The 21,297-nt window shown below is 39.7% G+C and overlaps 1 protein-coding gene and 1 non-coding gene across 3 annotated transcripts in view; one reads left to right on the top strand and one right to left on the bottom strand.

Annotated features, from left to right (window-relative positions):
* The window catches only part of ARHGAP19 (Rho GTPase activating protein 19), a 60,713-nt gene extending 42,735 nt beyond the window's left edge, over positions 1-17,978 (top strand). For both annotated transcript variants that reach the window (XM_053584671.1, XM_053584672.1), the window contains exons 8-12: positions 1,468-1,659; positions 6,542-6,640; positions 11,401-11,511; positions 12,024-12,090; positions 13,975-17,978. In XM_053584671.1, coding sequence (XP_053440646.1) covers positions 1,468-1,659; positions 6,542-6,640; positions 11,401-11,511; positions 12,024-12,090; positions 13,975-13,985 — 480 coding nt within the window. In that variant the 3' untranslated portion in view covers positions 13,986-17,978. The remainder of the gene's footprint in view (positions 1-1,467; positions 1,660-6,541; positions 6,641-11,400; positions 11,512-12,023; positions 12,091-13,974) is intronic.
* LOC128582914 (small nucleolar RNA SNORA26) lies at positions 9,228-9,350 on the bottom strand. The gene has a single exon (XR_008379328.1). It is a non-coding gene; the product is annotated as a small nucleolar RNA SNORA26 (small nucleolar RNA).
* Positions 17,979-21,297: the final 3,319 nt, after the last annotated feature.

The following is a 21,297-nucleotide window of genomic DNA, read 5'->3' as shown; positions in this document are numbered from 1 at the left end:
TAAAAATAAAAAAAGAATGATGGCATAGACCAGTGGTTCTCAACCTTCTTAATGCTGCGACTCTTTAATACAGTTTCTCATGTTGTGGTGACCCCCAACCATAAAATTATTTTTGTTGCTGCTTTATAACTGTAATTTTGCTACTGTTATGAATCGTAATGTAAATATCTGATAGGTAGGATGGTCTTAGATGACCCTTGTGAAAGGGTCATTTGACCTCCAAAGGGGTCATGACCCACAGGTTGAGAACTGGTGGCATAGACTCTTTAAAGTTTTCATATAAAGTCTTTCTACATTCTTACACCATATATACATGTAATCTGTAAATAGCAAATTTTTCTTTTTTTTTTTTTTTGAGACAGAGTTTCACTTTGTCTCCTCCAGTAGAGCGCTGTGGAGTCATAGCTCACAGCTACAGATCCTCTTTGCCTCAGATTCCTGAGTAGCTGGGACTATAGGCACCCACTACAATACCCGGCTATTTTTAGAGACAGGGTCTCGCTCTTGCTCAGACTGGTCTCAAACCTGTGAGCTCAGGCAATCCACCCGCCTCAGCCTCCCAGAGTGCTAGGATTACAGGCATGAGCCACGGCTCCTGGCTGTAAATAGCAAATTTATTAAATGTTTTACAGTAACAAAAGTGCAGTTTTATGTAATTCATTCTTATTTTAGGTTCAGTGGTAGAGTAAAATACCTACCAAATGGCTAAAAGACTTGAGATCACATGAGCTTAGATCAAGAAATGTGTGATGCTTATTAACAGAAGATTATATATGATTATTGAGCTTTAAAAGTAAGAAGTTACAAGTACTTTTTGGGTGCTTAAACTTTTTAACTTCTGTTTAGTCTGTCTTGGTTGGAAACTTAAGCTGTCATGCTATTTTTTTCTGCTTCTATTTGTTTCTTTCTCATTCAGCAAATTTTCAGTGTGACCAGGAAAACAGTACTTGATTTTGACTAGTTTAACTGGAGTGTGGTTTTTCTTAGAGAGTTGTTTTTGTTCCTCTGCCACTGCCATGTAGTTGTCACATAAAGCCTTGCTGTTTGGGAAGGAGACACAATGCCCTTGGGCTCCAGGATGGATCATCACTTTAGTGTCTAGATGACTTTAAATTTACAGTTCAGCTTCAGTTTTTTTCTTCCATGAAATGGGAATGATTATATTTTCTCTGCTTACCTGATAGAATAGCCATGATAATTACATAAGATTAAAAGATGCTTTGAAAACAGAACTGTTTAACAAATGTAACACTTGACAACAGTATATAAATGCATGTAGGTTCTATAGGAGTGGGCTATTAGTATAACCTATAGTAATATATTCTTATTTATTTGATATTATTTTTGTTCCTGGGTATAGAATACTCTAAATCCCCATTTCCCCCTTTTTTATTTCAATTTTTTGTGGAAACCTGAAAACAAGCCTGCAATATATATAAATTTACGTTTTAAAAAAATTTTCTTTAGGATGACCTTGATCTGACAGCTTCTTGTCATACTAAGTCCTTCCAGCTGGCAAAATCTCAGACACCGAGCCGTGTAGATTCCTGCTGTCATCAGGAGGAGACCCAGCAGCGTACAGAAGAGGCATTGAGAGAGCTGTTCCAGCACGTTCACAATATGCCAGAGTCAGCAAAGAAGAAACAACTTATCAGACAGGTGCCTGAAGGCGGGGAAGTGTGACCGTGGCTGTAGAATCAGTTGGAAGTATTGTTAAGAACCTCATTTAATAGCCAGGCGTTGTGGCAGGTGCCTGTAGTCCCAGCTGAGGATGAGGCAAGAGGATCGCTTGAGCCCAAGAATCTGAGGTTGCTGTGAGCTAAGATGCCCCCGTACTCTACTGAGGGTGACCAAATGAGATTCTGTCTCAAAAAAAAAAAGAACCTCATTTAATTTTTGGCTGTCATTAGGCCAAGCTTTGGAACAAGGAAGCAAGCTCTGAACCTCAGTGGTGATGTCTGTGCTACTACACCACTAAAGAAAGCAGTGGAGGCTCTTGGATTTCTACAGTTAAATAGGACCCAAGTATGTTTATGATATCTCTAATTTTGGTTAGGTACCAAGTTTGCTGATAGAGGACCAGCAGTTATAGTATATTGTTCCAAAGTTTTATACCCTTCAGATTTTCCTGGCTGATAACTTTCTGAATTTCAATTTTCTTGTTTGTAAAATTGTAATAGTAATGTCCATGTTTTGTGGTTATAAAGATTAGAGATAATCTTTATGGAGTGGCTGGAATAGCAGAGCATAAGTGGTAGCTCTTATTGACTTGTTTGCAGTTAGAAAACACAATAAATCAAAATCTGAGTCTGATACCCACTAGAAAGTAGGAATCTAGGCTTGGCGTCCATAGCACAGTGGTTATAGCGCCAGCCACATGCACCGAAGCTGGTGGGTTCGAACCTGGTCCAGGGCAGCTAAAATAACAATGACAACTGCAACAAAAAATAGCCAGGCATTGTGATGGGTACCTATAGTCCCAGCTACTTGGGAGGCTGAGGCAAGAGAATCTCTTAAGCCTAGGAGTTTGCGGTTGCTGTGAGCTGTGACACTACGGCACTCTATGAAGGGTGACAGTGACACTGTCTCAGGAAAAAAAAAGAAAGTAGGAATCTAATAGTAAGCTTGTTTGTTTTGGAGCTATGAGAACAAAATTAGGTCTTTCATTTGCCATTTTGGGACTCTCAACATGTGGTTTGGATAAGTACTAATGACTCAGGTAGTTTCTTAGGAAATTTATTTTATTAACCCTCTTGAATTTTAGCTGAATAGGCAGAATAAGCCTATTCTTATTCATCTGGGACCTTTTCTGGAGAAGAGGCTGTGTTTTTATTTATTTTATACCTAATCTCAAGCATAGGGCCAGGTATAAACAAGAGAAGTTTTCTCTCTCTCTCTCTTTTTTTTTTTTTTTAATTGAGACAGAGTCTCACTTTGTCCCCCTTGGTAGAGTACCGTGGCGTCATAGCCCATAGCAACCTCAAACTCTTGGGCTCAAGTGATTCCCTTGCCTCAGCCACCTGAATAGCTGGGACTACAGGCACCCACCACAATGCCTGGCTGCTTTTTTTTTTTTTTTTTTTTAAGAGATGAGGTCTCCCTCTGGCCCAGGCTGGTCTTGAACCTGTGAGCTCAGGCAGTCCCCCTGCCTCCGTCTCCCAGAGTGCTAAGATTACAGGCATGAGCCACCTTGCCTGGCCAAGAGAAGTTTTTTTGTCACTCTCTTTGAAGTTACTTTGAGATCTAGCAAATTGTGCTATGACTGGAATTTTACAGGATGTTGGCTGAGTAATGTAGATTGAAAGCAGTCTAGTGATTTAATTCTTGATGGAAACCCAAACAGCAGTGTTATGTAGGACAAGTATAATGACTTTTCTTGGGCGGTGCCTGTGGCTCAGTGAGTAGGGCGCCGGCCCCATATACCGAGGGTGGCAGTTTCGAACCCAGCCCTGGACAAACTGCAACAAAAAAATAGCCGGGTATTGTGGTGGGTGCCTTTAGTCCCAGCTACTTGCCAGGAGGCTGAGACAAGAGAATTGCCTAAGCCCACAAGCTGGAGATTGCTGTGAGCTGTGACGCTATGGCACTCTTCTGAGGGCGACAGAGTGAGACTCTGTCTCAAAAAAAAAAAAAATGACTTATCTAACAAGAACACTGAGGGTTCTTGGTAATACAAAGGAAAAACATTTTATATTTTTTAGAAGAATAGGAAATCATAAGAAAATAAATCATTCATCCTGTTAGTGTTTACATTTTAGGCATTTCCTTCAGTCTTTTTCCTGTGGCTATATTTTTATATGGTTATGATCATACCATAAATGTTTTTTCATTTCTCACTTTTTCACTAAACATTATAGCATTAACATTTTCTCATGCATACTTGCAGACTCCTTGCATACATTTTAAATACTACTGTTTTTCAGCTCCATTGTAATCCTGTGGGACCACTGTCATATATATGGTTCATCATTGACCAAAATGTTATGCAATGCATGACTCTATTTGAATGTTTTTTGTGGAAGAAATCCAATTGTTCCCACAGTCTGGATTTAATCAATGGCATCCCTGTGATATTATGCATGTTCCTCAGTCTTCTATACCGACTGCTAATTGATCTACTTCCCATTCTGTATTTGGGGGTAGGGAGTAATAACACTTTTTAGCTGGTGTGTATTTTATTCATTTTGTTTGTTTTTGGTGTGTACTTATTAATATGCATTTTTATTTTATTTTATTTATTTTTTTGAGACAGAGTTTCTATGTCTCCCTAGATAGAGTGCAGTAGTGTCACAGCTCACAGCAACCTCAAACTCTTGGGCTTGAGCGATTCTCTTGCCTCAGCCCCCCAAATATGCATTTTTAAAAGTATGAATACCCTTTGCTAAATAGCTTCCCAGAACTTTTTGCCAATTAACAGTCCCCCCCAGGTGGGTATGGGAAAAGGTACTTTATTGCAGTCTTGCCAATGTTATCAGGAACAATGGGATTTTTACTTGTCGCTGTGTGTTCAGGGCTGATACTAGTTGAGTTCTTTAGAAATGACTGAATTTTCTGTCTGCTAAGATAATTAACTTTGAGAACCTCTTGGTATTTGTATGTAAGAAGTCATTTTTAACCTTTAGAACCCGAATTGTTAAAACCATACAAATTTACAATTCAGAAAATTTAAAAGTATAGCTGGGCCTTGGTGCCCATAGCTCAGTGGTTAGGGTGCAGGCCACATATACAGGGCTAGCGGGTTCAAACCCAGTCTGGGCCTGCTAAACAACGTGACAACTATAACAAAAAAATAGCTGGTGTTGTAGCAGATGCCTATAGTCCCAGCTACTCTGGAGTCTGAGGCAAGAAAATTGCTTAAGTCTAAGAGTTTGAGGTTGCTGTGAGCTGTGATGCTATGGCACTCTACTGAGGGCAACATAGTGAGACTTGAGACTGTCTCGGAAAAAAAAAATTAAAAATTAAAAGTATAGTTGGCGAAAGGCAGAAGAGTAGAAGAATTAAGTACTATATTATTATTTTGGATGACACTCCTTGGATATTTTCGTTTTGTTTTGTTTTTGCTTTTTTTTTACTATGTTGCCTTCGGTGGAGTGCTGTGGTATTGCAGCTCACAGCAACCTCAAACTCTTGCCTTAGCCTCCCAAGTAGCTGGGACTATAGGCACCTGCCACAACACCCGGCTATTTTTTGTTTTTTTTCAGTTTTGGCTGGGGCCGGGCTTGAACCTGTCACCCTGGGTATATGAGGCCGGCGCCCTACACCTTAAGCCACAGGCACTGCCCCCGGCTATTTTTTTATTGCAGTTGTCATTGTTGTTTAGCTGGCCTGGGCTGGGTTCAAACCTGCCAGCCTTGGTACATGTGGCCGGCAATGTAACCACTGTGCTATGGGTGCTGAGTCCCTAGGATATTTTTTTTTAAGTGGGAAATTAGTGTCTAAACAAAGCATTGAATAAGACTACACAATGCCTTGTCTTCCTTTTTTCTTATTTATTTATTTTTAAGACAGAGTCTCACTTTGTCACCCTTGGTAGAGTACTGTAGCATCATAGCTCACGGCAACCTCAAACTCTTGGGCTCAAGCGATTTTCTTGTCTTAGGCTCCCAAGCGCCCTTCACAACACTCAGCTATTTTTATAGACAGGGTCTTGCATTTGCTCAGGGTGGTCTTGAACTGTGAGCTCAGGCAGTCTATTCGCTTTGGCCTCCCAGAGTACTAGGATTACAAGCGTGAGCCACTGTGCCTGGCCCCTTTTTCTGTTTTAGATTTCTCCAAACGGAGAGCTGATGTTGATAGCATTGATAAATAATGCTGGCAGGTAATCATGATAGAGATTCATTTAAAGAGCTTTAATAACTTTAAAAGATTAATTTGTGTCAAATTCAAATTAAAGTCTGTTTTGGGTTGTACCAGTAATTTTCTTTTTTTTTGTAGAGACAGAGTTTCACTTTATGGCCCTCTGTAGAGTGCTATGGCCTCACATAGCTCACAGCAACCTCCAACTCCTGGGCTTAAGCGATTCTCTTGCCTCAGCCTCCCAAGTAGCTGGGACTACAGGCACCCTCCACAACACCCGGCTATTTTTTTGTTGCAGTTCGGCCGGGGCCGGGTTTGAACCCGCCACCCTTGGTATATGGGGCGGCACCTTACCGACTGAGCCACAGGTGCCGCCCTGTACCAGTAATTTTCTATGTTCAACGTGCTTTCTGCAAAAAAATCTTGATTATCAGCTTGAAGTCTTAGGCAAATTCCATGAACTCTCCAAGTCTCTGTTTCCCTGTCTGTAAAATAGGAATAATATTTTTATATTCAAGGAATGTGAAGTGCTGGATCCCTCAGAGCAAATTAATAAAATCTGACCTTTTTTTTTGGCACCATCATTTCTACTTTTGCGATTTTCTTGTTGACCTCGTAATCCACATGTGCACAGACCCATTTACTCCTAGACTCTTCTGGGTATTGCTATTGATTGTCCCAGAATGCCATCTCTTGATGGGAGACTGTTATTAAAATGTTCTCTTTGTTTATTTATTTATTTTAGTTTAATAAGCAGTCTTTGACCCAGACACCAGTGCGAGAACCTTCTACTCCCCGTGTACAGAAGAGAGCCCGTTCACGCTCTTTCAGTGGGCTTATTAAGGTAGGTATGCTGTGCTGTTTTCAGTATTGGTTGTGAGAAAGTTTAACAGTCTGATTTTTCTTATGGATAAATAATTTTCTCCTATTCTTTGGGATTCTATAAAAGTTGACTTGTTAAGACAGTATAGATAGAATTTAGAAAATGTACTTTTTGTTCTCTCTTTTTTTTCAAGATAGGGTCTTACTTTGTTGCCCTCAGTAGAGTGCTATGGTGTCATAACTTACAGCAACCTCAAACTTTTGGGCACAAGCGATCCTCTTGCTTCAGCCTCCCAACTAGCTGGGACTACAGGCCCCTGCCACAAAACCTGGCTATTTTTTAGAGACGGTCTCACTCTTGCTCATGCTGGTCTCGAACTCTTGAGCTCAGGCAATCCACCTGCCTCGGCCTCACAGAGTGCTAGGATTACAAGTGTAAGCCACTGTGCCTGGCCTGGAAAACCTGTTTTTCAAAGCATTTTGATACGTTTCAAATCAGAGAAGGGGCTCAATGGAGAAATGAGGGGTAAAAGAAATAAAGGTCTCTTCTTGGGCTTAGGACAGAGTCCTTATTCCTGAGCAGTGGAAAAAGTCTCTTTCATTTCCTAACCTACTTCACATTATACACTTCTTTACTCAATTTGCTAAGCCTATGGAGAAGTGAGGATGTTGAGAGACACCCAGGGATATTTTTAGAAAAAGTGGATTTTGTAATAGGCTAGTGAGTTTTGGTACCTCAGAGAGTTGTAAGCTCAATATTTTCAACAGTTATAAGATTCTCTTCCCTTGTATCAAGTTCACTAAAAATCTTATTTTTAAAACAACTATGAAATATACTTCTGTGCTGTTGCCGCTATCACTGTTTGCAAATTCAATTTGTAATCTTCACAGGTGATTTGAATTTGTAGTTAAGGAGTATTGCCATCAGGTGGCAGTAGATAACTTGATTATGGGGTTTAAATTTCCATATGTAAACTGAGGCAAGGTTCTGCTTAATTTAGAGATTAGCCCTATTCTGTGTTACAACTGTTTTTCTTTTTACAATTGTTTTATTATTAAGATATATAAATCCAAAATAAAAAAAAAGATATATAAATCCAGCAACTTTAAGGAGCGCTTCACTTAAAATTAAAAATTTTTGCACTAAAAAATAAATTTATTGTAATTTTTTTTCTTTAAGGTGCGACTATTAGTATTTACAAATTCCTCTAACTCTAATTTTGGTCCTAGTTACAATTTGGTGGTGTGTAGAATTTACTATCAATCCTGTTTTTCTGGGACCAGTAGGCTCTGGGACATTAGGTCACTTGACATCAAAATTTCCTTTTGAATTTAATAGAGTGAGAAGGCAACCCATGGAATGGGAGACAATATTTGCAAATAATATATCTGGTTAAGGATTAATATCCAGAATATATAAAGAACTCCTATAACTCAACATAATAAAAGCAGCCTTATTAAAAAATGGACAAAGGACTTAACAGATATTTCTCCAAAGAAAATGTACAAATGATCAAGAAACACATGAAAAGATGCTCCTCATCACTAATCATTAGAGACATGTAAATCAAAACCACAGTGAGATACCTTTTCACATCCACTAGAAAGGCCATTCTTCTCCCCCACCGCCACCCCTGCAAAATTGCTGATGACGATGTGGGGAAATTAGAACCCTTGTGGACTGTTGGCAGGAATGTAACATGGTGTAGCTGCTGTAGAAAATAATATGAGAGTTCCTCAGAAAACAAAAAAATAGAGTTACTTTATGATCCGGCAATTCCATGCGGACAAATACCTAAAATAATTGAAAGTAGGGTCTCAAGGAGTTTTTGATACATGTGTATTCATAGTGCTATTATCAGCAATAGCCTTAAGGTGGAAGCAACCTAACTGTCCATGACAGAGCATGGATAAACAAAACGTGCTCTGTATAGACAATGGAATACTATTCATCCTCAAAAAGGAAGAAAATTCTGACATATGCTACAACGTTGATGAACCTTAAGGACATTAGGCTAAGTGGAATAAGCCAGTCATAGAAGGACAAATATTGTGTGATTCCACTTACATGATGTGCCTAGAGTAGTCAAATTTATAGAGATAGAAAGTAGAAGGACGGTTGTCAGAGGCTACAGATATGGGAGGAATGGAATAGGTATAGAGCTTCTGTTTTGAAGGCTGAAAAAATTCTGGAGATGGATGATGGTGGTGGTTGCACAATATTGTGAATGTATTTAATGCCATTGAACTGTACCATTTAAAATTGTTAAACTGGTAAATTTTATATATTTTTTATTATACTTAAGAAAAAAAATCCCTTTGCTAGAAGTACATTTACCTGCTTAGGTATGGTTAGTGGAATGAACATTGTTTACCCTCTTGTTTTTCTTCTCAATTAGAAAGTCTGTCATTCCATCTGAACTCCCTGTCATAGAGATAATCGTTGAACAGAAAAGTTAAAGTCAACTACTTTGTGTTTCTCTATGTCAGTGGTTCTCAACCTTCCTAATGCCGCAATGTATTTTCATTGTTAAAAAGGGGTCGCAACCCACAGGTTGAGAACCGCTGCTCTATGTGTTATCAAATAAATGTTTTTTTTTTTTTTTTTATACTGTGACTCCAGACAGGATCCAAAGTGGAGTTTTACAAATCTCTTCTCTGGGTTTTATGGAGATCTACTTTACCCTTCTGTGTTAGCCTCTTAAAGTACTGCATCAACCTTAAAAGGGCACAAGAAAGGGCTTCAAATAAATGTTTAAAAAATGTTTTTTTGATTTATTTTTATGTTTTTGAGACAAGAGTCTCACTCTGTCACCCTGGGTAGAATGCCATGGCATTATCATAATCACAGCAACCTTGGGCTCCAGCAATTCTTTTGCCTCAGCCTTCTAAGTAGCTAGGACTACAGGCGTGCCCCACCATGTTCAGCTAACTTTTTTCTATTTTTAGTAGAGATGGGGTTTTTACTCTTGTTCAGGGTGGTCTCAAACTCCTGACCACAAGCAATCCACCTGCCTTGGCCTACCAGAGTGCTAGGATTACAGGCTTATATAAAGCCATCTCGCTTTATGTTTTCTTTAAACTGAAGTTAAATGGGTGTAGTTTTCTGTCTTAGTGAACTCTGGTAGTTGGCTTTAGGTGTATTGCTAATTGCTGCTTGAAATGTAAATATATAGTATTTTCTTGGCAGCTGCCTAATTTTTTACAAAGAGAATTTAGGACTTTAGAGTTTATAAAAGAGCTTGTAATTTTATCAGGATAAAGCATTTTAGAATAACAATTTTAAACACAAATGTTAGCAAAATTTATAAAACAGAAGGGTAAAAATTTTCATTATAAACAAAGATTTTTTAGCTAATAATAGATGTAGGTTTTTGCTCAGTAGTTCTGCATGGAGTAATGAAATGTCTTTTACAAAATTGGTTAGAAGCTTTACAACCAGTCTTGTGGCTCCCCCTTTCAGTTTACTTTGAGGGGAGTACTGTATCCAACTTCGGAAAGGAGCATGTGCTAATCTTATTTTTCTAATATTTCTGTGGTTTAGCTATTTGATTTCTATCTTGCTTTTTAAAAAATTAAAAGAAATTACAAAAATTTTTTCCCCTCAAGCTTTATTAAGGTATAATTGACAATCTATTCTGTCTTAATCCCTTTTTTGGCTAGATTATTTTCTCTTCTCATGAAAGTAATTTATTAATGAGAATATTCTGAGTATTGGTGCTGTTATTTATAATGTAGAGTTTAATATCCTGGTTTAATAATGTTCTTTTTTTGGAATTCACATTTATTCTCTTAGGAGAAAAAGGGAAGATTATCATTGTTAGCTGTTACAGTAGGTTACATTAACTTCTAAGCTGTTCAGAGATGAAAGGGCTTTTAGTCTTTTTTAAAATTTAATATAATTTAATGTTTTTATTTTATTTATTTTGGCTTTTAGTCTTGCTTTGAATGTCAGTAGAGTCAGATGACCCTCTAAATAAGGCCTGTACCTTCTTGTGGCTATATTAAGAACTCTTATAGAATTTCTCCAAATTACCCAGTCCTGTGTGAGGAAATGACAGACAAGCAAAGTCTTAGAGTAGACTCAGCCTAAGTATTCCATAGTGGGGAGGGAGGAAGAGGGAGGAAGGACTTTTTAAACAGCTGTCAGAGACAACACACCTATGGGGAAAAAATTACACAGGTAAGTAACTGGCATTTATTTTCTGGTCTTAGAGGCACAACTCAATCAACCTATATTAGTTTAAAGCAACTATAAAGTTGCTTCTAATATATCAGCCCTTTCAAATTAGGAAAATAATCACTTAAAGAAAGTCAATAGGTTTCTGTAGCTCAGTGAGTGGGGCGCTGGCCACATACACTGAAGCTGGCAATTTTGAGACTAGTCCAGGCCTGCTAAACAACAGTGACAACTGCAACCAAAAAGAGCTGGTCATTGTGGCGGGCACCCGTAGTCCCAGCTCCTTGGGAGGCTGAGGCAAGAGAATCATTTAAGCCCAAGAGTTTGAGGTTGCTATGAGCTGTGACACTACAACACTCTACCAAGGGCAAATAGTGAGACTCTGTCTCAAAAAAAAAAAAAAAAAGTCAATAATTTCAGGTGTTTTTGGTAATAACTTTGGCCTCCCTTGAATAAGATGGCCTGGAGGGGTCCATGTAGAGTTTATCATCAGAATGTTGAGGGTTTTTTGTTCTAAAGAAATTATAATTTTGAAGGCCATATAGCTTTAATATAGCTGAAACAGATGTTTATAAATCATATATTTTCTGTTCCTAAATTAGCGGAAGGTCCTGGGAAATCAGGTGATGTCAGAAAAGAAAAGCAAGTACCCTACCCCAGAATCTGTGGCCATCGGTGAATTGAAGAGAACCAGCAAAGAAAATATGAACTTAGTAAGATACCATTCTTTGGATTTTGTCTCTGTTTGTGTACAAATGTAGGAAGGAGGAAAATTGATATTCTGTCATCTGTTTTACTGTATTTCTTTGGCCATTCAGATACCTTTTTCTCTATTAATTGTTCTATCTATGCTACCTTCTTTCTGTAGGTTTTCATTGATTCATTTCACAAGCATACTTTGATTTCAAGAAGGGTCCGAGTAGTCACAAACAAGTGACCAATTCAGTACAATATAGCTCCATAAAAAGCATGTGCTGGAGAGAGTGGTTAATTCTTAGGGAGAAGCGCCACAGGGCAGGTGTTATTTGGGACAGGCCTTCTTGATGCTGTATTACCTGTGGGGTAGCCCTTCAAGGTATCCCAGGTAATTAGTTAAGAATAATGAAATATAAATATTTCAGTCTTTACATTGAAAACTGAACAAATAATTCCTCTTTGTTAGTAAAATCTGTCAATAGGAATGACATGAGAACATTTAAGCCACTATAACATTTTCTTATTACAGTTATTTTCTGGCTCTCCAGCTGTCATGACGACACCAACAAGACTGAAGTGGTCTGAGGGGAAGAAAGGTACTAACTGTGCTTTTTCTCTGTTCTTGCTGGATGCAGTTCTTTTCTGCTTAAAGTCAGTCAGTAGCATTTTTTAAATTATAGTCAGAAGTGATATAAAAATCACAAGGCCAGGTCCTTGCCTTGAATTTGTCCACCTGATGGTTATTTATTTATTTATTTGAGACTGAGTCTCACTCTGTTGCCCTAAGCTAGAGTGCGCTGCTGTCAGCATTGCTCACAGCAATCTCAAACGCCTATGCTCAAAGGGATCCTACTGCCTCAGCCTCCTGAGTAGCTGCGACTACAGGCCCCCACTGTGACACCCAGCTAGTTTTTCTATTTTTAGTAGAGATGATGTCTCACTCTTGCTCAGGCTGGTCTTGAACTCCTGAGCTCAAGGAATCCTCTTACCTCAGCCTCCCAGAGTGCAAAGATTGCAGGTGTGAGCCACCACGCTTGGCCTGTGTTGTATGATGTTTAGTAGCATCCCTGGCCTCTACCTAGTAGATGCTGGTAGCATCCTTACCCCAGTTTTCATAACCAAAAATGCTCCCAGTGTTGCCAGATGTCCGTAGGGCAGGGAAGGAAAAAGAATCACCTAGATGAGAACAACTAATTTAGCGCTTACTTACTAATGGGCATTATTTTCAGCAGGACAAATCTTACCCATTCTTCAAAGTCCAGTCTAAATCTTACCTCCTCTTTGGAACTTTATCTGGCTAACTCAGCCAGATATAATTCCATTTTCCCTTGAACTCTTATTGACTCTGCTGAGATGTTGACATTTAATATGATTTATTTTGTTTACTTTACAAGTATCATCTTCTTCCTGTAGCTAGTTTCTCTTCTGGAAGACAAGGGTCAGACTTAATATAGTTGTGGCTACTGCCCCTGCTCTTCTCTTCCTTCCACGGTGCTCTGTGTCTAGTAGGCATTTAGTAAACGCTCACTGATGATAGGAGTTGTTCTGGTGAGACTGTGAGCTGTGTTTATTTAGGCTTGGGTTCATTCTTTTTGCTGCTTAATAGCTATATATCCTGGGGCAAATTAATTTGTATGGCCTGCAGATTCTCTATAAAATGGAAGTAGTAGTACCTCATACACCGGTATGAGGATAAATAAGATACATGTACATAAAGAACTTAGAGTAGCATCCTGCACAAAATAATGCATTTTCTAAGTGTAAGCCATTATTGTTGTTAAGGTGATTTAGTGAACTGAGATTCCTCAAGCAGACTGGGTGATGTTTACTGGAGAGTCATAAATTCTCAAACTCCTCAACACTCAGTTTGAAGTAAATATTAAGGATAGATAGTCTACTTTTCTTTTTTTTTTTTTGACAGAGTCTCACTATATTGCCCTGGGGAGAGTGCTGTGGCATCATAACTCACAGCATCCTCAAACTCTTAGGCTTAAGTAATCCTCTTGCCTCAGCCTGTGGTGTATCAGGGACTACAGGTGTGTGCCATAACACCTGGCTAATTTTTCTATTTTTAGTAGAGATGTGTTCTCACTTTTGCTCAGGCTGGTCTGTAACTCCTGAGCTCAAGCAATCCACCCACCTTGGTCTCCCAGAGTGCTAAGATTACAGGCATGAGCCACTGTACCAGACAGATTGTTTTATTTTATTTATTTATTTAAATTGTTGGGGATTCATTGAGGGTACAGTAAGCCAGGTTACACTGATTGCATTTGTTTGGCAAAGTCCCTCTTGCAATCATGTCTTGCCCCCAGAAGGTGCGGCACACACCAAGCCCCCCCCCTTTCCTCTCTCTGCTCTTCCTTTCCCCACCCCACCCTCCTTCTTTCTCTCTCTGCTCTCAGCACCAGATTTTCTAGCTTTTGTTTGCCAGAATAACTATTTAAAAATGTGTTAATGCTCTTGTTTCTCTTTCAACCTAGGATTCCTCTGAAGGATCCAGAGTTCTCCTGTCGTCCACCCAGAAGTTTATTTTTAGTGGGCGTTATTACTACTCATAGCAAAGCTTGAACTTGCAGTTTGCTTGCTGCATTTTGAATTACGAAAGCCAACTAATCCCGTGTCCTGACTGATACCTCTAATCCCACTCACTGGATGATATGTTTGCAAGCTGTGCCTTCTGAGAGAGTGCTAGGCACACACTCTCTCCCTCTTATTTAATACTAGGGGAAACCACTAACCAACCAATAAGCTTATACAGCACAGTAAGTGGGCAGAACCAGGCGGGCTCCAGTGCTCATTCTGTGTGTGTAGGCAGGTTCCATTTTTTTAAAAAACATGAAATCTGTGCTTAACTGCCAGTGGGTTTTTTTTTTTTTTTTTAAGTACTGTCAATCCTAGTGGATTGATGTTAGTTTGTTCATTTTCATGGATAACTTTGGTTTTTATCTGTTTTGATAGTGTTGGGGGGGTATTTGGTTATTGTTTTTATTTGTTTGTTATTTCTTTGTTTTAAAAGCCATTTTATTGGATGCATTTATTTTCAGCTAGATGCCTTTCACTCTTTTTCACCTTTAGCTTTAGGAAAGCTCTTTATCTCATGAAGCTATATTCCTTAGTACCTTATTTATGTCCAAAGAATTTATAACTTTTCTAGAAATTTTTTATTATTTCTTGGGTCTGAGATTGAAGGGTACTTGACCTGAGGTACTGAAAAAGAATTAAGAATGATACACTATTTTAACAAATTTCAATTATTATATTGTTTTTCTTCCCTCCTTTCATTCCTCCCTCCCTCTCTTCTGTCTTTGCCTTTCTTCCTCTTTCCTCAGTGATGCAAAAATAATTGGTTGCTGAAATTATTTCCTTCATTCAGTTTACTCTTGACTAAAACGTCTCTGGTGCCAATGTAGTACTTGTGGACCAAATCACTGTGGCTCAAGAAAAGTCACTGACAGCTTAATAGAGGTTTGGTGAAATATTTGTATGTAATGGGAACCTCTGGAATGTGCCTAGAAGGCAGCTGGCTGCCTTTCTGTCCCAGATGACTCTCTATAGGTGGGATCACACTGCATCTTCCAAGGGATCAGGTATTCAGGCTTGACAGTCTTCTGAGAACAAGTTGGAATCAGAGGAAAGGAAGCAGCAATCTCTGTAGGGCAGATGGGACTTAAAGAAGAGACTGTTCTTATTTGGAAGCAGTTGTGACTTACTACCAATGTTCTAGGGGCAGTTGCTGCACCAGCCCTCTCTTTGTACGAGTAGGCAAAGGTAATTTGGAGATGGAGATGGGGCTGGAGCTTTTAGCTTGCAGGTTGGGTGTGTTCATGTATGTTGGAGGGGAGCAATGGTGTGGCTTTGATCTAGTATGAAGTAGCCCCTACCCAGAGAGCAGCACGTGGCAGGTAAGAACGTTCAGGTTTGTGCCTGGCTGCATTAAGCTGTGTAACCATTCTCATCCTGTTGGCTGGAGCTGAGTCAGGCCACTACCGGGAAGCAGTTACCCAGCAAAATATGGTTTGTGACCTATTTTTAAACTATTGAACATGCTGCATTATTGCTGAAATGAAAGATGACTCTGGGGCAGCAGAGTCTGGCTTTGTGTCTGGCTGTCAGCCCTCCCTTCCATGCTTTCTGTTTCTTTAGTTGCTGTAATAGCAATAGTGAAGACACATGTTAAAATTTGGCCTTCCAATGTGGTAGACTATGAACAGTAGATGTTTAGAAGTATAAATCTGCTTAAAAGTCTTTCTCTAGAGCAGTTTTATGTAATTCTTTAAAAAGTACTCATTAACATTCATTTGTATAGATTTCTATTTGACTTTTTTTCTTATTGAGAAAAGATAAAATTCTTTCTAGCTAATATCAATAATTCAATCAGAAATTCCAAATTGGAGTAAAGTTCTCCCTTAATAGAGTATTTCCTGTCTTTATTCATCTAAGTGTGTCTTGGAGTGGTTGTGTGGTCTGTTAAAGATTGGCTGGCATCAGGTAGAGCAGAAAGTGACCTCAGGCCTCCTTGTCATTGAGTTAGTTTTGCTTCAGGAAGGTAGCTCAGATTTAGGAGGTGCTCTTTGGGTGAATGGACTCAGTAAATGAGAGTTGCGTTCTGGGCGAGGGTAGTGAGAGATGTTTATCGCATGCACATGCTTTTATTTGGCTGGTCCCCTAGATCAGTTGGTGTGTGTATTTGGGTGTATGTGGTCTGTTTATTTATTGAATATGCTTTCCCTTGCTTTCATGGTTTTATAGGTCATTTTTCTCATAAAAGCTGTGATCCAGTTAGAATCCAAATTTGAGGAGTAAGCAGCATAATCTTCTACCTTGTACTATGTAACTATTTTAAAGATATTTTAAAGATTCCACATGTGGAATCTTATGGAAAACTCAGACAAAAACCCTTTATCAGTGGCCACAGTGGAATGCTGTCTCCCTTCCAACTTGGGCAGGTGGGCAGGTATTATAATATTTTAGAGCCAGTATTTAACAAGTTTTTTTTTTTTTAATCTATAAGGTCATTAAAAATCTGTTTTGTTACATTTATTTTTCATGTTGGAACAATCTCTTTGGAATTGCCTCTTTTTATGGCTTTTAACATTTTGTTTCTTCCTGGGGGTTAACTGCAATTGGTTTTGATGTAGTATTAATATGAGGCATTGTATTTGAACTAGTGGGATATAAGATAAAAAAACGAAGACCACTTTCTTGACCTGCACTTTGTGAGCTACACTGTTTGAATTAGTGAAAACCATAGGGACTGGAGTTTCTCACCTTTTACAGTAGTGAACTTTTGTACTAGGACTAGTAAATCTGGTTTGAAAAACCCCAGTACAAGAGTGAAAGGGGATGAGGAGAATAGTGATTGTACCTGGGTGTCAAAATATATGAAAGGGACAAGTAATGAGTCATAACTGAAACCACAGTTGATAGTTGATCTTCCAGAAAGGAAAGCTCTTTACCCTGAATGTCCTTCAGAGTCATTCAGAAATGAAGAAGGAATACCTTTGGGGAATGAGGTCATGCAAAGCGTTGACTGGTGACTACTAGGAGCTCCAGATTTGGTGGTTTTGTTTGGCCTGCAAGGAAACCAGTTGATTCCAGAGTGTCAGAGCAGGGCCATTTTCTCCTCCCAAATAGGAATGTTCCTGTTCAGCTTCTTTCACAAGACCCCATGTTAGCACAAGGTTTAAAATGCTGCCTTCTAAGAGAACCTGTGATCACTGGGACTGTGCTGTACAGTGACTGGCCATGTGACCAGGTATAACTGGGAAGCCATCTTTGGGAATGGGTGTTTGTGGACTTTCTGCTTACTTCCTAAAGGGCCTCACATTAGCTTGCAGCTGATGGCTCTCATTCTGAGGTCGTATCTATCAGGAACTCCTTTCCCCAGGAGAGAGCATCATCTTTGCCCTCTTCCACCCTAAACCCTTTATATTGAAGATAGAACCTAGATTTAAACCTGGATACCAGCATTTGGCAGGATTGCCTTAGAATTTTGGGAAGATTTGGGTTCCTTAGCTGCACAAGCTTTATAAACCAGTAGTGATTAATTCAGTGTAAAACTCACTGTAGAATGTTAGCTTTCCTAGATAGCTAGTGCTGAGATCTTTCTACTGGTGTAGCTGATGGAGCTAGAGAGGAGGTGGATTGCATAGTAGCCTGAGTGCTTGGATTACCATGGAAACTGGAGTATGTGACTGCCCATGCTAAAGAGCCATTGAGCACTCCCCTAGACATGTTTGGGGACCAGCAGAACCTGTCAGGAAAACATTGCTTTATCCCCGGGTTCTTCATAGCAAGTATTGCCTTTGTACTACTATCCCTGAATTCACTCAGCAAGAGAAACCAGGTTTCTTAACTGTTTCATCATTTAAAAATTTGTTGTTTTTATTTGACTATATATATGTAATTGTAAAGAAACAATTTTATGTATTGTGTTTCTTTTATATTCATGTAATATTTTGAAATTAAATTTCTTTTTGTTTGATATCCATAGGCTTTGACTGATTTTTTTGGTTCACCTTTTGACTGGTGGATTATTTTGAAGAGAAAAGTTCCCTTTTGGTTTGAGGAACATGAGGTCTCTAAGAAAGACTTCTCTTTGGCTTGTTATCTAGTTGGGTAGGTGGGTTCAGGAGGAGTGAGGCTTTTGCTGATAAGAGCTAGGGTTGGAGGGCAGTGCCTGTGGCTCAAAGGAGTAGGGCGCCAGCCCCTTATATCAGGGGTGGCAGGTTCAAACCCAGCCCTGGCCAAAAACTGCAAAAAAAAAAAAAAAAAAAAAGAGATGAGATTGGAAACTTTGGGATTCCAAGCTTCCTGATTTCCTGCAGCAAAGTCTAGAATGCTTTGCACAGGTTGCAGTTTCTCTTGTGATCTTTCTTTCCTCCTTTTAAAATAAGGCATGATAGTTACAGTAACAATAAAAGTGGCTTGATACTTTCGTTTGGGTCAGGAGGGTGTAGTCTTTAGACAACTCTGGTGGAAAAAAAATTTTTTTTTCTGCCACTCTTTTAGTCTGGGCTATTATAACAGAATAGCATGAACTTAGTGGCTGATAAACAACAGAAATTAATTTCTCACAGTTCCAGAGTCTGGAAAGTTCAAGATCAAGGTGCCAACAGATTTGGTTTCTGGTAAGGGTCTACTTCCATCTTCTTGTTGTAACCTTAAGAAGGGACAAGGGATCTCTCTTGGGGCTCTTTTGTAAAGGGCACTAACCCCATTTATTAGGGTTCTGCCCTCCTGACCTAACCCCCCAAAAGCCCCACCTCCCCACCTCACATTGGGGATTAGGTTTCAACATGAATTTTGAGGGAATATAATCATTTAGTCATAGCAACTACTTATTATATATGTGATATGACTTTAGGTATGTCCCTAAACCTCCCTGTTCCCTCATCTATAATGCAGGAATGTTCTTTGCAATACGGTGGTCTCAGTGGGTTAACAGATGTAAGGGTCTAGCACAGAGGGTTTTAACCTAGAGTCCGTGGATGGGCTTCAGGATAATTGTTTGCCCTTGTAATTCTATGTAAATTTTTATATACATTGCATTTTTCTAGGGGAGAAATTTCATAGCTTCCACAGGAATCTGAGAGGAGTCCTTGACTATTAAAACACTGAGCACCCCTGGCCTTATACAGTGCGGGCGGGTGGCAGTTACTATTCAATGTTAATTCTCTCCCTCTCTGCAAAGGATATATTTTATAAACAGCAGATTATTGATGCCGACATACTTAGTTTGCTAACAAAGGAGTTATTTACATCTTGAATAGAAATAAAAACTGCAGTTGTCTTTGTCACCCACTTGCGCTTCTCCTCCACCTTGTTAGCTGCTGGGGTGCTGTTCAGGACTACTCATTGTCCCTCTCTTCCCACCCCTACCAGGACCACTCATATTATTGACTGTGAAGAAAGGAGCCAGATCTGTCCCTTGAAAGTGAAGCATGGAGAGACTTTTAAAGTTAGTACATGGGAAACTGGGTAATGCCGAAGAAAAGAAAAGGAAGTGGAGGGAACGAGAGACGGATTTGAAACGTAGGGGGAGGATCAAGTATAGTTCTGAGCACATACCCACGGGCCATGGAATGTAGAAAGGGCTGACGGAGCAGACATACATTAAGCAGTGGGAAGGGGCTGGTGGCTTACATCTGTAATCCCAGCGCTTTGGAATGTTAAGGTGGGAGGATTGCTTGAGGCCAGCAGTTCCAGACCAGCCTAGGTAATATGGTAACATCTTTATAAAAAAATAAGAAAAATAACGGTACAGCAGCACATGCCTCAGCTACTCGGGAGGCTGAGGCAGGATCGCTTGAGCACAGGAATTTGAGGTTACAGAGCTATGAGCAAGCCAATGCACTGCAGCTTGGGGACAGAATGAGACCCTGCCCCCTCTGAAACACACGTCCACCCACATGCACATACGTGCACACATACATGCACGCACACACCAAAAAACCCCCAAAATACAGTGGAAAGGGAAAATAGAAAAACAGAAAAGTGGGAGATTTTCACTTAGTCTTCTCCCTCCCCCTGGGCTAGTTCTATCTCCTCGGCCTCTATGTCTGGCTCACCTTTTGTTCCTACCTGTGTTCCTGCATCGGAAGTGTACAGGGGATGGAATAATGAAGATTGCTGAACCCAGGCTAGAAGTTACGGTACGGAGCATATCAGTTTTGTTCGGATGCTTTTTTAAAGCCCATTCTTTTGATTTCCCCCATAAAAAACAAAAAGAACAAAAATTGGACCAGGTGCAGTGGCTCATGCCTATAATCCTGGGACTTTGGGGAGCAGAAGTGAGAGCTTGCTTCAGGCCAGGGGTTTGAGAACAGCCTGGGCAACACTGAAACCCTGTCTCTGTAAATATTAGAGATAATTATGCATGCAGTTCTAGCTTTTTTGGGAGGCTGAAGCAATCAGCTTGGGCAACAGAGTGAGACTGCTGCTAAAAAAAGAAAGAAAAATAAGAAGAGTCGAGCCATGGCCAAGTCTTGGTTCAAGTTGATCATTAATATCCTTTATCAGCTGTACTCGGTCCCCAGATGCTGAGAGTCCCCTACCCAACGTTAAGAGTCAGGATTAGAGTGAGTAGGAGGGGCTGTTGGTGTCATTGCTTGCTTTTTCCTTTCATTTACAGAAACGAATTTTTGTTTTCAGTGCGTTGGCATTGAGGAGTGCTCAATTTAGTTGAACAGACCTGTGGACGAAAGAGAAAGAAAACAGACTATCCAAAAATTGTGAGCCCAAGAGGCAAAGAAACCAAAAATGTAGGGCCAGCGGTCTACAAAAGAGCTATAGTTTGAGGGCCGTAGTATTTGGAAGGTTGAGAACCACTGGTTTAAATCAACAAGGTATATAGTTGACCCTTGGACAACTCACGGCCTGGGGCACCAGCTTCTTACCCTCATGAATTAAAAAAATCCTTGTATAACTTGTGATTCCTCCAAATCTTAACTACTAATAGCCTGCTATTGACTGGAAGCTTTACTGTTAACCCAAACAGATTGACACATGTGTATTTTGTATGTTGTTTGTATTACAATAAAGTAAACTAGAAAAAATGTTATCAAGAAAATCATGCCAGGCGTGACGGCTCATGCCTGTAACCCTGGCACTTCGGGTGTCAAGGAATTTGAGACCAGACTAGGCAGTTCTAGAGCCCAGTTTCTGGTCTCTCAAAAAATAAGCCAAGTGTGCTGGTGTATGCCTATAGTCTCAGCTACTCAGGAGGTTAAGGCAGAAGGATTGCCTGAGCCCAGGAGTTCAAAGTTTCAGTGAGCTATGGTTGTGCCACTGTGCTCCACTCT

Source organism: Nycticebus coucang, chromosome 3 (assembly GCF_027406575.1).
Source record: "Nycticebus coucang isolate mNycCou1 chromosome 3, mNycCou1.pri, whole genome shotgun sequence".
In the NCBI taxonomy this organism is placed as follows: Eukaryota; Metazoa; Chordata; class Mammalia; order Primates; family Lorisidae; genus Nycticebus; species Nycticebus coucang.
The sequence above is the reverse complement of the archived record's forward strand: the minus strand, read 5'-3'. Positions and strand labels throughout refer to the sequence as shown.